The 12,255-nt window shown below is 41.2% G+C and overlaps 1 protein-coding gene and 1 pseudogene across 1 annotated transcript; both read left to right on the forward strand.

The window, feature by feature from the left end:
• The first annotated feature begins 4,240 nt into the window (after window positions 1–4,240).
• On the forward strand, window positions 4,241–9,333 carry NANOGNB (NANOG neighbor homeobox). The gene is made up of 3 exons (XM_040462634.1): window positions 4,241–4,301; window positions 8,823–9,139; window positions 9,250–9,333. The coding sequence occupies exons 1-3, from the start codon at window positions 4,241–4,243 to the stop codon at window positions 9,331–9,333; spliced, it is 462 nt and encodes a 153-aa protein (XP_040318568.1).
• Window positions 9,334–10,641: 1,308 nt separating this feature from the next.
• Window positions 10,642–11,923, forward strand: LOC121021932 (60S ribosomal protein L10-like; annotated as a pseudogene).
• The last annotated feature ends 332 nt before the right edge of the window (window positions 11,924–12,255 follow it).

Consider the following 12,255-nt stretch of genomic DNA (forward strand, 5'->3'; position numbering starts at 1 on the left):
TTCCCACCATCGTGTGAGTCAACTCCTTCTAATAAGTTTCTTGATATAGATCCCCTCCTAGTTCTGTTTCTCTGGGTAAATCCCGACTGATAACACAGGGTAATTAATACTGGCCTCATAGAATGAGTTGGGAAGTGTTCCTTTCTCTTCGGTTTTTTGGGGACGAGTTTGCAAGTATTCAATTATTATTTAAATGTTGGTATTTCCCTGGTGAAGCCTTTTGGTTATGTGCACATGTATAAGATCTGTTTTTGTCTCCAAGAAATCTGTTCTACTTTATGTGTTCATTTGAAGTGGTTCTTTTATTTCAAATATACCTGGAACATCTTTCCATGTTAGTCCTTATTGATCTACTTAATACTTTTTCATTGGTGCATGATATTCCATAGTATAATACATGAAGTGTTTTGGTTGTGTGGGGTTTTTTTTGTTTTTGTTTTTTGGCAGATCAGTTTAAATCCTAAATACAACGTTTTTTGTTGTTTTGTTTTGTTTTTTATTTTATTTTTGGGAGAGAGAGAGACAGAGCATGAACGGGGGAGGGGCAGAGAGACAGGGAGACACAGAATCGGAAACAGGCTCCAGGCTCCGAGCCATCAGCCCTGAGCCCGACGCGGGGCTCGAACTCACGGACCGCGAGATCGTGACCTGGGTGAAGTCGGAGGCTTAACCGACTGCGCCACCCAGGCGCCCCTAAATCCTAACTACAAATCTTACCAGTAGTGCAAGTTTGGACTGCTCCTATCTATCATCGGTCTATCGCTCTATCACTCTATCGCTCTATCATCTATCGATCTATCATCTATCGATCTATCAATTTATTGATCTATCTATAGATCTATTGATCTATCATCTTTCTATCGATCTATCATCCATCTATCTATCATCTGTCAGGGACTAGGATAGAACTGTGGATAAAAACTAGGATCTATGTGCTTGTATTCTTTCAGTGGCGCTCTCTGTTCTCCAACATCTGGTCCGCGCCTCCTTGCATGTTCTCAAGTCCTCTGTTTTTGTTTTCTTTGTTCCATCCCCCCTTAGATAAACCTTGATTTTGGAATTTTGTGGAGGAAAAGCAAGTGAAAACAAAACCAAACATAAATCTCCAAGATTCTACTAGCCTGACAGTGGTATTCCCTATTGCAGCCATTTGTAGCCAGAGATCCTCAGTGAAAAGTAAACATTTTCGAATAGTTGTGGATTTTAGGTGCTCTTGGCTGGCTCAGTCAGTAAAGCATGTGACTCTTGATCTCAGGATCATGAGTTCAAGCGCCACCTTAAGCATGGAGCCTACTTTAAACAATCAAAATAGTCATGGGTTTTAGTAATAACAGAGTGTAAGTTTGACCACAGCGGAGCTGAACAGTTAAATGGGAAGAGAGGTTTTATTATATAAAAATATATGATCTTCTGAGTCAGAAATGGAGAATGAGTGTGTGTGTGTGTGTGTGTGTGTGTGTGTTATTTTTTCTTTTTTTTCTGCCTGCCAGTGGTTGGCAGGTGAAATTAAGCAGGTGGTATGGACTCCAGTTAATTAGAGAAAGCAGAATCCATCTAAAGAGGACAAGATACAGCCAATTGTTGATGGAGAATTTAGGACCACTGATTTCAGATTTTTTTTTAATCTAAAAATTTAAATTTTGATGTTGAATCTCTGTTGTTGTTGTTGCTGTTGCTTAAAGATTTTATTTTTAAGTAATCACTATACCCAGCATGGGGCTTGAACTCACAACCTCAAGATCAAGAGTCACATACTCTACCAACTGAGCCTGCCGGGCACTCCAAACCTCTTGGGTTTTTTTAATGGTGGCCATACAATCAAAATTTTGTTTAAAAAGGACTTCACAGGGTATCTGGCTGGCTGAGTCAGTACAGCAGATGACACTTGATCTTGGGGTCGTGAGTGCGGGCCCCACATTGGGGACAGAGTTTACTTAAAAAAAATAAAGAGGGCATTAAAAAAAATAAGAGTGTTCATCTAGATAAGAGTTTATAAGATCACGTGATCCAGTAGATCTGGGGTAGAGCCTAGGGAATCTGGATTCATTGCTTCCTTATATGTAAGAGTTATCTACAAATACTCAGTTGAAAAAAGTATGTGGACCAGTAAGACCATTGCATAAACGAGGGGCACCTGGGTGGCTCAGTCGGCTAAGCATCTGACTGTGGCTCCGGTCATGATCTCACAGTCTATGAGTTTGAGCCCCACGTTGGGCTCTGTGCGGGGGCTTAGGGCCTTGGGCCTGTTTTATTTTTTTTTTTCCCCCCTTTTCTTCCCCCCCCCCCCCCCCCCCGGCTCATGCTCTGTCTCTCTCAAAAATAAATAAACATCAAAAAAATTGTTTTAAAAAGACTTGCATAAATGAAAAAAATCTCACAATAAGAGAAATTTTTTTAAGTTTATTTTTTTTTTAGTAATCTCTATATCCAATGTGAGGCTTAAACTCACAACCCAGAGATCAAGAGTCACATGCTCTTTGGGCTGAGCCAACCAGGCACCCTAAGAGAAATTTCAACATGTAAAATTTAATAAGAAGGAAAATTATTAAATGCATCCCCAGAAAAATCTATTTTTTTGCAGCTTGGTAAATAACATATGTCTTATCCCTAAACTTGAACCTTCTCTCTAGATGTAGTTTTTCTCATTAATGATTCTATTTTGCTAGCGTTACAACCCTATTCCTAAATTTTCTTTGCACATTTTTTTTTAGAGATAGTGCCCTTATTTTTTTATTTTTAAGTTTATTTACTTATTTTGAGAGACAGAGAGAGAGAGAGACCAAGGGGCAAAGATGGAGAGAGAGAAAGAATCCCAGGCAGGCTCTGCACTGTGAGCACGGAGCCCAATGCGGGGCTCAAACCCACGATCCGTGAAATCATGACCTGAGCCGAAATCAAGAGTCACACAGTCAACTGACTGAGCCACCCAGGCGCCCCTGCACATTTCTTTTTCTAACTAAAGTGCTTAAGTTTCTATATATGAAAGCCGGTGTTTGAGAAGCAAAAGGGCAAGAGGTAGCCTAGGATACCAGAAACGGAAGATGCCGAGAGCAGGAATGATCCAGGGCACTTGGCAATGGCAGGTACCACCAAGTTACACACACCGCATCAGTATCACCCAAGCACCAGAGACCTGTAAAGGTCTATCGCTTTCAACAATGAAAGCAAGAGTTTATTGAATTCTGAGCATTGGTCCTGTTTTTAGCACTCTTGGACCTCACAACAATCGTATGGGGCCGATTTTCAGCCAAGGAGACTAAACACAGAGAGGGATAGTAAATTGCCCACAGTCACAAGATCATTAATTGCAAAAACTAAAGCAAAATAAGGTCTGGGTTTGAACAGTGCCCTCCAGGATGGATACAGGGTTGTCTGGAAACTGGGAGGCCTGGAGGAATGGGAAACGCAAATGCTGAAATAGGTGTCGGAGGCTGCTGGGAGAAAAATAATAAAAGTTTAGTTTGCCAGCTTATAATGGCCCCCAAAATCTTCAAGGAGATATTTACTGTCTCTTGTGAATTATCAGAAGATAACATTTTACGTTTGCTTGAGAGATCACAACGTGGGAAAACAACGCTTTCAGATATATTGAAATTAGGAGTCATTGCAACCAATCCCGTACTAGTGGTCACTCAAATTTTAGTCATTATAAAAAAAATTCTCTGCATTTTATTGATTGGTTTATTTTCGTAGCAAGCATGCTACTTGGACATATTTTTATTCTCTAATAATTCTTTTTTATTTTCTGTATTTTGAACAAAAACAGAGCAATGAGGTTCAAGTTGTGAACTCTGTAAGTTTAATGATTTTTTTTTTTTTCAAATTAAAAACATGCTGGGGGCACCTGGGTGGCTCAGCTGGCTAAGCGTCCAACTTTGGCTCAGGTCAAGATCTCGCCGTTCATGAGTTGGAGCCCCGCATTGGGCTCTGTGCTGATGGCTCAGAGCCTGGAGTCTGCTTCCAATTCTGTGTCTCCCTCCCTCTCTGCCCCTCCCCACCTCATGCTCTATGTCTCTCTCTCAAGAATAAATAAACATTAAAAAAAAAATTTTTTTTTTTTAAGAAACATTCTGAAAAACAGCAAATGCAGTCATTTATTTGTAAGAACTTTTGAGTGTGTTCCTACAACAATACACTTTTTATCTCTTTCAGGACTTCTCTTAGATAAAATTGTCTGGGGCTGAGAATTGTTTTATCTCTAAACATCAAGCAGAGCATCTAGGAGACACATAAAACAATCATGAGCCTACATCAGCGAGGGCTGGAAGCTGGTGACAACTTCACAAAATCGACAAGTTGGAGTAAGTACAAATTAAGTAGAAATCAAATAATAAGCAAATCGTTCCTTATCATTTATTCCATTCTTAATCATTCTTGTGCCTATAAGCAAATCATAGAAAGTCATTACTGGGGCGCCAGGATGGCTCAGTCGGTTAAGCATCAGACTCTTGATTTCAGTTCAAGTCGTGATCTCGCGGTTCGTGGGTTTGAGCCCTGTAGCGGGCTGTGCACTGACAGTGTGGAGCCTGCTTGGGATTCTCTCTTTCTCCCTCTCTCTCTGTCCCTCCTCTGTTTGTGCTCCCTCTCTCTTTCTTTCTCTCAAAATAAATAAATAAACAAACAAAAAAACCTTCAGCATTCTTCCACTGATGAACATTAGTTTAAAAAAAATTACATGGGGTGCCTGGGTGGCTCAGTCGGTTGAGCGTCCGACTTCGGCTCAGGTCACGATCTCACGGTCCGTGAGTTCGAGCCCCGCGTCGGGCTCTGGGCTGATGGCTCGGAGCCTGGAGCCTGTTTCTGACTCTGTGTCTCCCTCTCTCTCTCTGCCCCTCCCCCATTCATGCTCTGTCTCTCTCTGTCTCAAAAATAAATAAATGTTAAAAAAGAAAAAATTAAAAAATAATAATAATAATAAAATAAATTACATTACTGGGGCACCCAGCTGGCTCAGTCAGTGGAGAATGCGACTCTTGATCTTGGGATTGTGAATGTGAGCCCTACTTTGGATGGAAAGATTACTCAAAAATTTTTAAATCATTAAAAAAAATAACATTACCTATAACAAACAATCCTTTTACCATAAGGATGTTACAATAAACATCTTTTTTACATACAATTTTATGCTAAGGAGCAAGTATTTCTTGAATTTGCTGGATCAAAGTCTGTACATTTTACGCCTTGTCAGGTACTTCCAAATTCCTTTCAAAAAGATTTTTACTGGTTTGGACTCTCACCAACAGGGTATAAGAGATGTCATTTGAATATATGTTTTTCTCACGTAGTTTTAGGAAGAACTTAAATCCAACCAAAGTAAAAGGGATGAGCCTATGACTAATGATTGATTTAGGTTTTTAACTATTACCGTATAAAAAAGGAGGCTAGGGGCACCTGGGTGGCTCAGTTAGTTGAGCGTCCAACTTTGGTTTAGGTCGTGATCTTGTGGTTTGTGAGTTCGAGCTCCACATCAGGCTCACTGCCGGGAGCCTGCTTTGGATCCTCTGTCTCCCTCTTTCCCTGTCCCTCCCCTACTTGTGTTCTCTCTTTCTCTCTCTCTCTCTCTCAAAAATAAATAAAACATTAAAAAACATGTAATACTTGAAATATGCAAAAACATATTTGATATATACTTAATTTATAAGGAAATTAATGACATGAACACGAAAGGACCAACCAACAAAAAACAATATATTTTATAAAACTGTATATTAATATATACTATGTATTAAATAATATAGTAATATAACATTTACCGATATAAGTATAGCATTACCCCTACATTTCATCTACTCATATTTTTTCCAACCATCTTCCTGAATTATATTATTGCCTTAGTTTTATAGTTTTTATCACATATTTATGCACCCTTCAATAATATTACGTGTTTTTTGAGCTTTAAAAAAATATTAATTACTATGTACTTTTGAGACTTGTTGTTTTACTCAAAATTATGTTTCTAAAATTAACTGGTTGAATGTAGCTTTAATTCATTAACTTCATTCTGACAATGGACACTGGATTATTTCCACTTCTGTTTTTTAAGTCAATGCTATTACATTATTTTTTTTAATTTTTTTTTTTACATTTATTCATTTTTGAGAGACAGAGACAGAGCACAAGTGGGGGAGGGGCAGAGAGAGAGGGAGACACAGAATCTGAAGCAGACTCCAGGCTCTGAGCTGTCAGCACAGAGCCCTATGTGGGGCTTGAACGCCCCAACTGCGAGATCATGACCTGAACCGAAGTTAGACAGTCAACTGACTGAGCCACTCAGGTGCCCTGAGAATGTATACTTTTCTAAAAATGTGTTAAATTGTTTCCTAAGCAACTGGGATTTATACACTTTCACCCAAAATATACAAATGTTCCTTTAAAAAAAAAGTTTTTGGGAGCACCCGGTGGCTCAGTTGGTTAAGCACCGACTTTGGTTCAGGTCATGATCTTGCAGTTCGTGAGTTCAAGCCCTCCCTCGGGCTCCGTGCTGACAGCTCAGAGCCTGACGCGGGGCTCGAACTCACGGACCGCGAGATCGTGACCTGGCTGAAGTCGGACGCTTAACCGACTGCGCCACCCAGGCGCCCCAAAAAAATTTTTTTTTAAGTTTTGTCAATCACCACTAACACTTGGTGTTATTAGATTTCTTCATTTCTGCCTCCCATGTGGGTACAAAATGACACTTCATTCTTATCTTCATCCTGATTATTATTGAGGTTAAAATTCTTTCTAAAATAGTGGCCATTTAGAGCTCTGCTGGCTATTCTGACTCTTGCCCCCACTCTTTTTTTTTTTTTCTGTTGGACTGCTTTTCTTTTACTCATTAATTAATGGGAATTCTTAGTATATTGTAGATACCAATAATTTGTCAGTTATCTGTTACAAAAAATTTCCCTAGATTTATGGCTTTTCATGTTATTTCTGAGATCTGTGGTGAATAGCAGTTTCTTATAAATTTTTTCTAACGTTTATTTATTTTGAGGGAGGGAAAGATAGAGGGCGAGCAGGGGAGGGGCAGAGAGAGGGCGATACAGAATCCGAAGAAGGCTGGAGGCTCTGAGCCGTCAGCACAGAGCCCGATATGGGGCTCGAACTCACGAACCGCGAGATCATGACCTGAGCCGAAGTTGGATGCTGAACTGACTGAGCCACCCAGGTGCCCCAGCAGTTACAATTTTTAATATAAATTTTATCAATCTTTTCTAGCAGTATTTATTAAATAGCTTATTACTGACCTATAGTTCTCCTCTATCATATATCAACTTTTGATTATATCCATGGGTCTGTTTCTAGACTCCCTTTCAGTTCCAGGAGTTAATTGGTCCATCTGTACAATAATACTTTACTGTCTTAATTACTATTGCTTTCTATTATGTTTCTAATTATGTTCTTTTTCTTATGTGTCTTTGTTATTTTTTTTTAAGTTTACCTATTTACCTGAGAGAGAGAGTGAGAAAGAGAATGCGTAAGGGAGGGAGGGGCAGAGAGAGAGTAGAGAGAGAGAACCCCAAGCAAGCTCCATCCTACCAGTGCAGAGCCCAATCCAGGGCTCGAACTCATGAACCATGAGATCATGACCTGAGTCAAAATCAATAGTCGAACACTTAACCTACTATGCCACCCAGGCACCCCCATAAAATGCAATTCTTGATCACAGGGTCGGGAGTTCAAGCCCCACATTGAGTGTAGAGCTTACTTAAAATAATCATAATCATTATCATTATCAATAATAACAATCTTAGGGGGGCACCTGCGTGGCTCAGTCGGTTAAGGTCCAGCTTCGGCTCAGGTCATGACCTCATGGTTCGTGAGTTTGAGCCCCGCACCTGGCTCTCTGCTGACAGCTCAGAGCCTGGAGCCTGCTTCAAATTCTGTGTCTCCTCCCCCTCTCTCTGCCCCTCCCCTGCTTGTGCTCTGTCTCACTCTGTCAAGAATAAATAAACATTAACATTTTTTTTAAATAATTATAACAATCTTAGGAAAACCAAAACATAATGAACAAATTTCTAAAGACTGCATATTTTACCAAAACTCTCATAAGAGGAAATAAAAAACCTGAATAGTCCTTTAAATAAGGTCATTCATAACTTATTTATATCAAGATAACTTATTTTTTAACATAACAAAGGGATGGTTAATTTCAATACATAGCCGCTTTCCGTACTCAGTCTATATTTAGACCCAAAAGGAAATTATTAAAAAAATTTTTAATGTTTATTCATTTTTTTTTTAACGTTATTTATTTTTGAGACAGAGAGAGACAGAGCATGAACGGGGGAGGGGCAGAGAGAGAGGGAGACACAGAATCGGAAACAGGCTCCAGGTTCCGAGCCATCAGCCCAGAGCCCGATGCGGGGCTCAAACTCACGGACCGTGAGATCATGACCTGAGCCGAAGTCGGACGCTCAACCGACCAAGCCACCCAGGCGCCCCCAATGTTTATTCATTTTTGAAAGAGAGAGCATGAGTGGGGGAGGGACAGAGAGAGAGACACACACAGAATCTGAAGCAGGCTCCAGGCTCTGAGCTGCCAGCTCAGAGCCCGATGCAGGGCTCGAACTCATGGACCCTGAGATCATGATATGAGCCAAAGTCGAACACTTAACCAACTGAGCCACCCAGGCACCGCCGAAAGTAAATCATTTTTAAAATGATATTTTTATGAAAATCTTCACTGATTTTCATAACTTGACTTTTGCTTTTCTCTCTTTTTTCCAACAATGTACAACACTCATATTTTATGAAAATCAAATATATAGTCTCACACTGAAGAATGTTGACTATGATCTAAAAGTCAAATTTAGCTGTGGTTTGATTTTATTTCACAGATTTTGCTATACAGAAAGAACCAGCTGTGCTTTGTGATCAAAACCCGGAACAATCAAATAGGAACCATAGTGATGATGAACGAAAAGGAAAGAAAAAGTGGAAAGAAAGAGAAGGAGAAGAAAAAAAGGAGGAACTAGAAGAGAAACTGGAAGAAGAACAAGAAATGGAAGAAGAAAATGAAGAACAACATCCCCAGGAAAGATTAGTCAGTAAGCCCCTCATGGACACTCTCTGGGCAACATTTAAGTTAAACAAATGCCCCACAATGGGAGATAGCCGATCACTTGCATTTGAATTTAATATGACAGTAAAACAGGTATGACAACGTATTTCTTCGTTGACAGAGTCACCTGTGGAGTATTTTTACCCAGACAGGCCAATACCTTATTCCTTGATTCATCACCTCCCCACCTTATTTTTTTGCAGATAAAGCAGTGGTTTCATAAAAGGAGGAAGAAATACAATAAAGTGATGTACAAGAGGAAACATAAGAAGACACCTAAGAGGTAAGAATGTGTTATATGTAGACTACTTGGTTGTAAGGAAGTAAAAAAAAAAGGAATTTGTTGACTTTTAGAGACAGATTGTGTTTCCATAGTTATTGGATTTCCCATAAACGTTTCATGTTCCACCGTTTCCACTTGGTTCCGACTACAGGGTTGACTATTGGATGTCGTGAGAGGTCAGATTGCCGTCAGATGTGGCCCAAGGACATGATCGTAGTGAACTGGAACTTGCAGATTATAAATAATGGAAGATAAAAGGGACACCATTAGAAACGGTCCAAAACAAGCGCTAAGGGATCCATTGGGCCGCAGTGAAACTTGGAGATACATGGGTGGCTTTGCAAACAATGTTTCCTTTGCTGGCGCATTATTACGAGGATTCAAATAGGGATTTGCTGCATTTGTGGTAGCTGTGGGGGCTGAATATGACCTGGAGTTCCAGAATAAAGATAAGAAGCATTACTGAAGATAATACCTGGAAGCATCTTAAAGGCTTCTTATCCCTGTTATAAAAATAAGATTTCTTCAATGTAGCCTACTCATTTGTGTGTTTTCCATTAAAGAATACTAGTAAGATTGAATAAAGTAAGAATACATGTAAAAAAAAAAAAAAAAAAAAGGCGGAGGAGGGGAGAGTGCCTGGGTGGCTTAGTTGGTTAAGCATCTAATTCTTGGTTTCAGCTCAGGTCAGGATCTCAGGTTTCCTGAGATCCTGCCCTGAGTTGGGCTCCATGCTAACAACACGGAGCCTGCTTGGGATTTCTCTCCCCTCCTCTTCCCTCCTCCCCCCATCTCTGCCCCTCCCCTGCTCTTGCTCTCTAGTTCTCTCTCTCAACATAAATAAACTTAAAAAAAAAAAAAAAAAAAAAAAACTTTTCACGGTCCAGCCAGTGACACAGAGAATCGTTGACTGTCCTTGTCCTATTTGTTATTCTGCTCAACACACAAAAATGCATATGCATACGCTGCATTTGCAATGGAGTCATGTTATCAAATATACAACTATGGCCATTAAACGTTTATTGATCGCACTATAGAATTAATAATTTTGTCTTTTTTTTGTTCCTTAGATGCTGAATATTTTTTAACATTTATTTATTTTTGAGACAGAGAGAGACACAGGATGAACGGGGGAGGGGCAGAGAGAGAGGGAGACACAGAATCGGAAGCAGGCTCCAGGCTCTGAGCCACCAGCCCAGAGCCCAACACGGGGCTCGAACTCGCGGACCGCGAGATCGTGACCTGAGCTGAAGTCGGACGCTTAACCGACTGAGCCACCCAGGCGCCCCTAGATGCTGAATATTTATGACGCATGTCTTTTCTGTGTTACCTATTGGCAGAACCTCGTGAGTGGAAAAACTCAAGAACAACATCAACATTTTTCAAAGTATTAGACTAGATTGTATATAGAATTTTTATGTATTATTTATGTAGATGTATGTAGACAATTTTTAATGTATTACCTCACTTGATCATCACCCTACACCATAAATGAGCAATCTGAATTGCTGGGAAATAATGTGATTTTATCGAGGCGCCTGGGTGGCTCAGTCGGTTGAATGTCTGACTTCCGGCTCAGGTCATCATGTCGCAGTTTGTGAGTTCAAGCCCTGCGTCGGGCTCTGTGCTGACAGCTCAGAGCCTGGATCCTGCTTCAGATTCTGTGCCTCCCTCTCTCTTCCTCTCCCCCACTCGCAGTCTGTCTCTGTCTCTCTCTCTCAAAAATAAACATTAAAAAAAAAAATTAATGTGATTTTACCAACAAGTACCAGTTTCTTTCTTTTTCTTCAGCCCACCTCTGAAGTTGCTATGGGCCACTGCTCCGCCCAGTGTTACTGATATTGTAAGAACAAGTCGTGTTTAGGGGCACCTGGGTGGCTCAGTCGGTTAAGCCTCCGACTTCGGCTCAGGTCACGATCTCACAGTTCGTGAGTTCCGGCCCCGCGTCCGGCTCTGTGCTGACGGCTCAGAGCCTGGAGACTGTTTCAGATTCTGTGTCTCCCTCTCTCTCTCTCTCTGCCCCTCCCCTGCTCATGCTCTGTCTCTCTCTGTCTCAAAAATAAATAAACCCTAAAAAAAAAAAAAAGAAAAGAAGTCGTGTTTAAAGTCCCCTTTCTGCAGAGGCACCCGATGCTAAAATCCAAATCTTTGACCGGAAGTGGAAGAAGACAAAAGTGGATGAGTTCCCACTGTAAGGCCGCATGGGGTCAGATGAATACGAGAAGCTCTCCTCTGCAGCCCTGGAGGCTGCGCTTATTTGTGCCAACAAGTACATGGTGAAAAGCCAACACATCCACGTTTGGCTCCGCTCTTCTCCATCACCCCCCCGTCAACACGACGTTTCCCGCGGTGGGGCTGACAAGCTCCAGACGGGTATGTACAAGAAGCATGTGATTGAGGTCCTAGGAAGGGCCAAGTTCAAGGCTCCAGGCCGCTAGAAGATCCACATTTCCAAGAAGCGGGGCTTTCCTAAGTTTAATGTGGATGAATTTGAAGACATGGGGGCTGACAAGTGGCTCATCCCAGATGGCCGCGGGGTCACACGCGTCCTTAATCGTGGCTCCCTGAACAAATGGTGAGCTCGGCACTCGTGAGAACCCCAACAGCATTACCCCCTCCTTATTCATGCCCATCAATAAATCCTACTTCCCGTAAGGAAAAAAAAGAGACGCGGGGGGGGCGGGGCCTGGGGGGGTGGCTCAGTCAGTTAAGTGTCGGACTCTCGGACTCTTGATTTTGGCTCAGGTCCTGATCTCACAGGTTCATGAGTTCAAGCCCTGCATCGGGCTCTGTGCTTGACAGTATAGAGTCTGCCTGGGATTCTCTCTCCCTCTCTCTCTGCCCTTCCCCCACACTCTCTCTCTCTCTCCCTCTCAAAATAAATAAACTTAAAAAAAAAACATTTTTAAAGAAAAAATTACCAGTC

Source organism: Herpailurus yagouaroundi, unplaced genomic scaffold (assembly GCF_014898765.1).
Source record: "Herpailurus yagouaroundi ecotype Mexico unplaced genomic scaffold, PumYag 355, whole genome shotgun sequence".
Taxonomy (NCBI): domain Eukaryota; kingdom Metazoa; phylum Chordata; class Mammalia; order Carnivora; family Felidae; genus Herpailurus; species Herpailurus yagouaroundi.

Bases quoted from the DNA above. Each gene is read 5' to 3' on its own strand.
- NANOGNB (XM_040462634.1), top strand. From the start codon at position 4,241: ATGAGCCTACATCAGCGAGGGCTGGAAGCTGGTGACAACTTCACAAAA. The intron at 4,302-8,822 runs GTAAGTACAAAT...TTTATTTCACAG, and splicing joins CACAAAATCGACAAGTTGGA to ATTTTGCTATACAGAAAGAA. The intron at 9,140-9,249 runs GTATGACAACGT...ATTTTTTTGCAG, and splicing joins TTAATATGACAGTAAAACAG to ATAAAGCAGTGGTTTCATAA.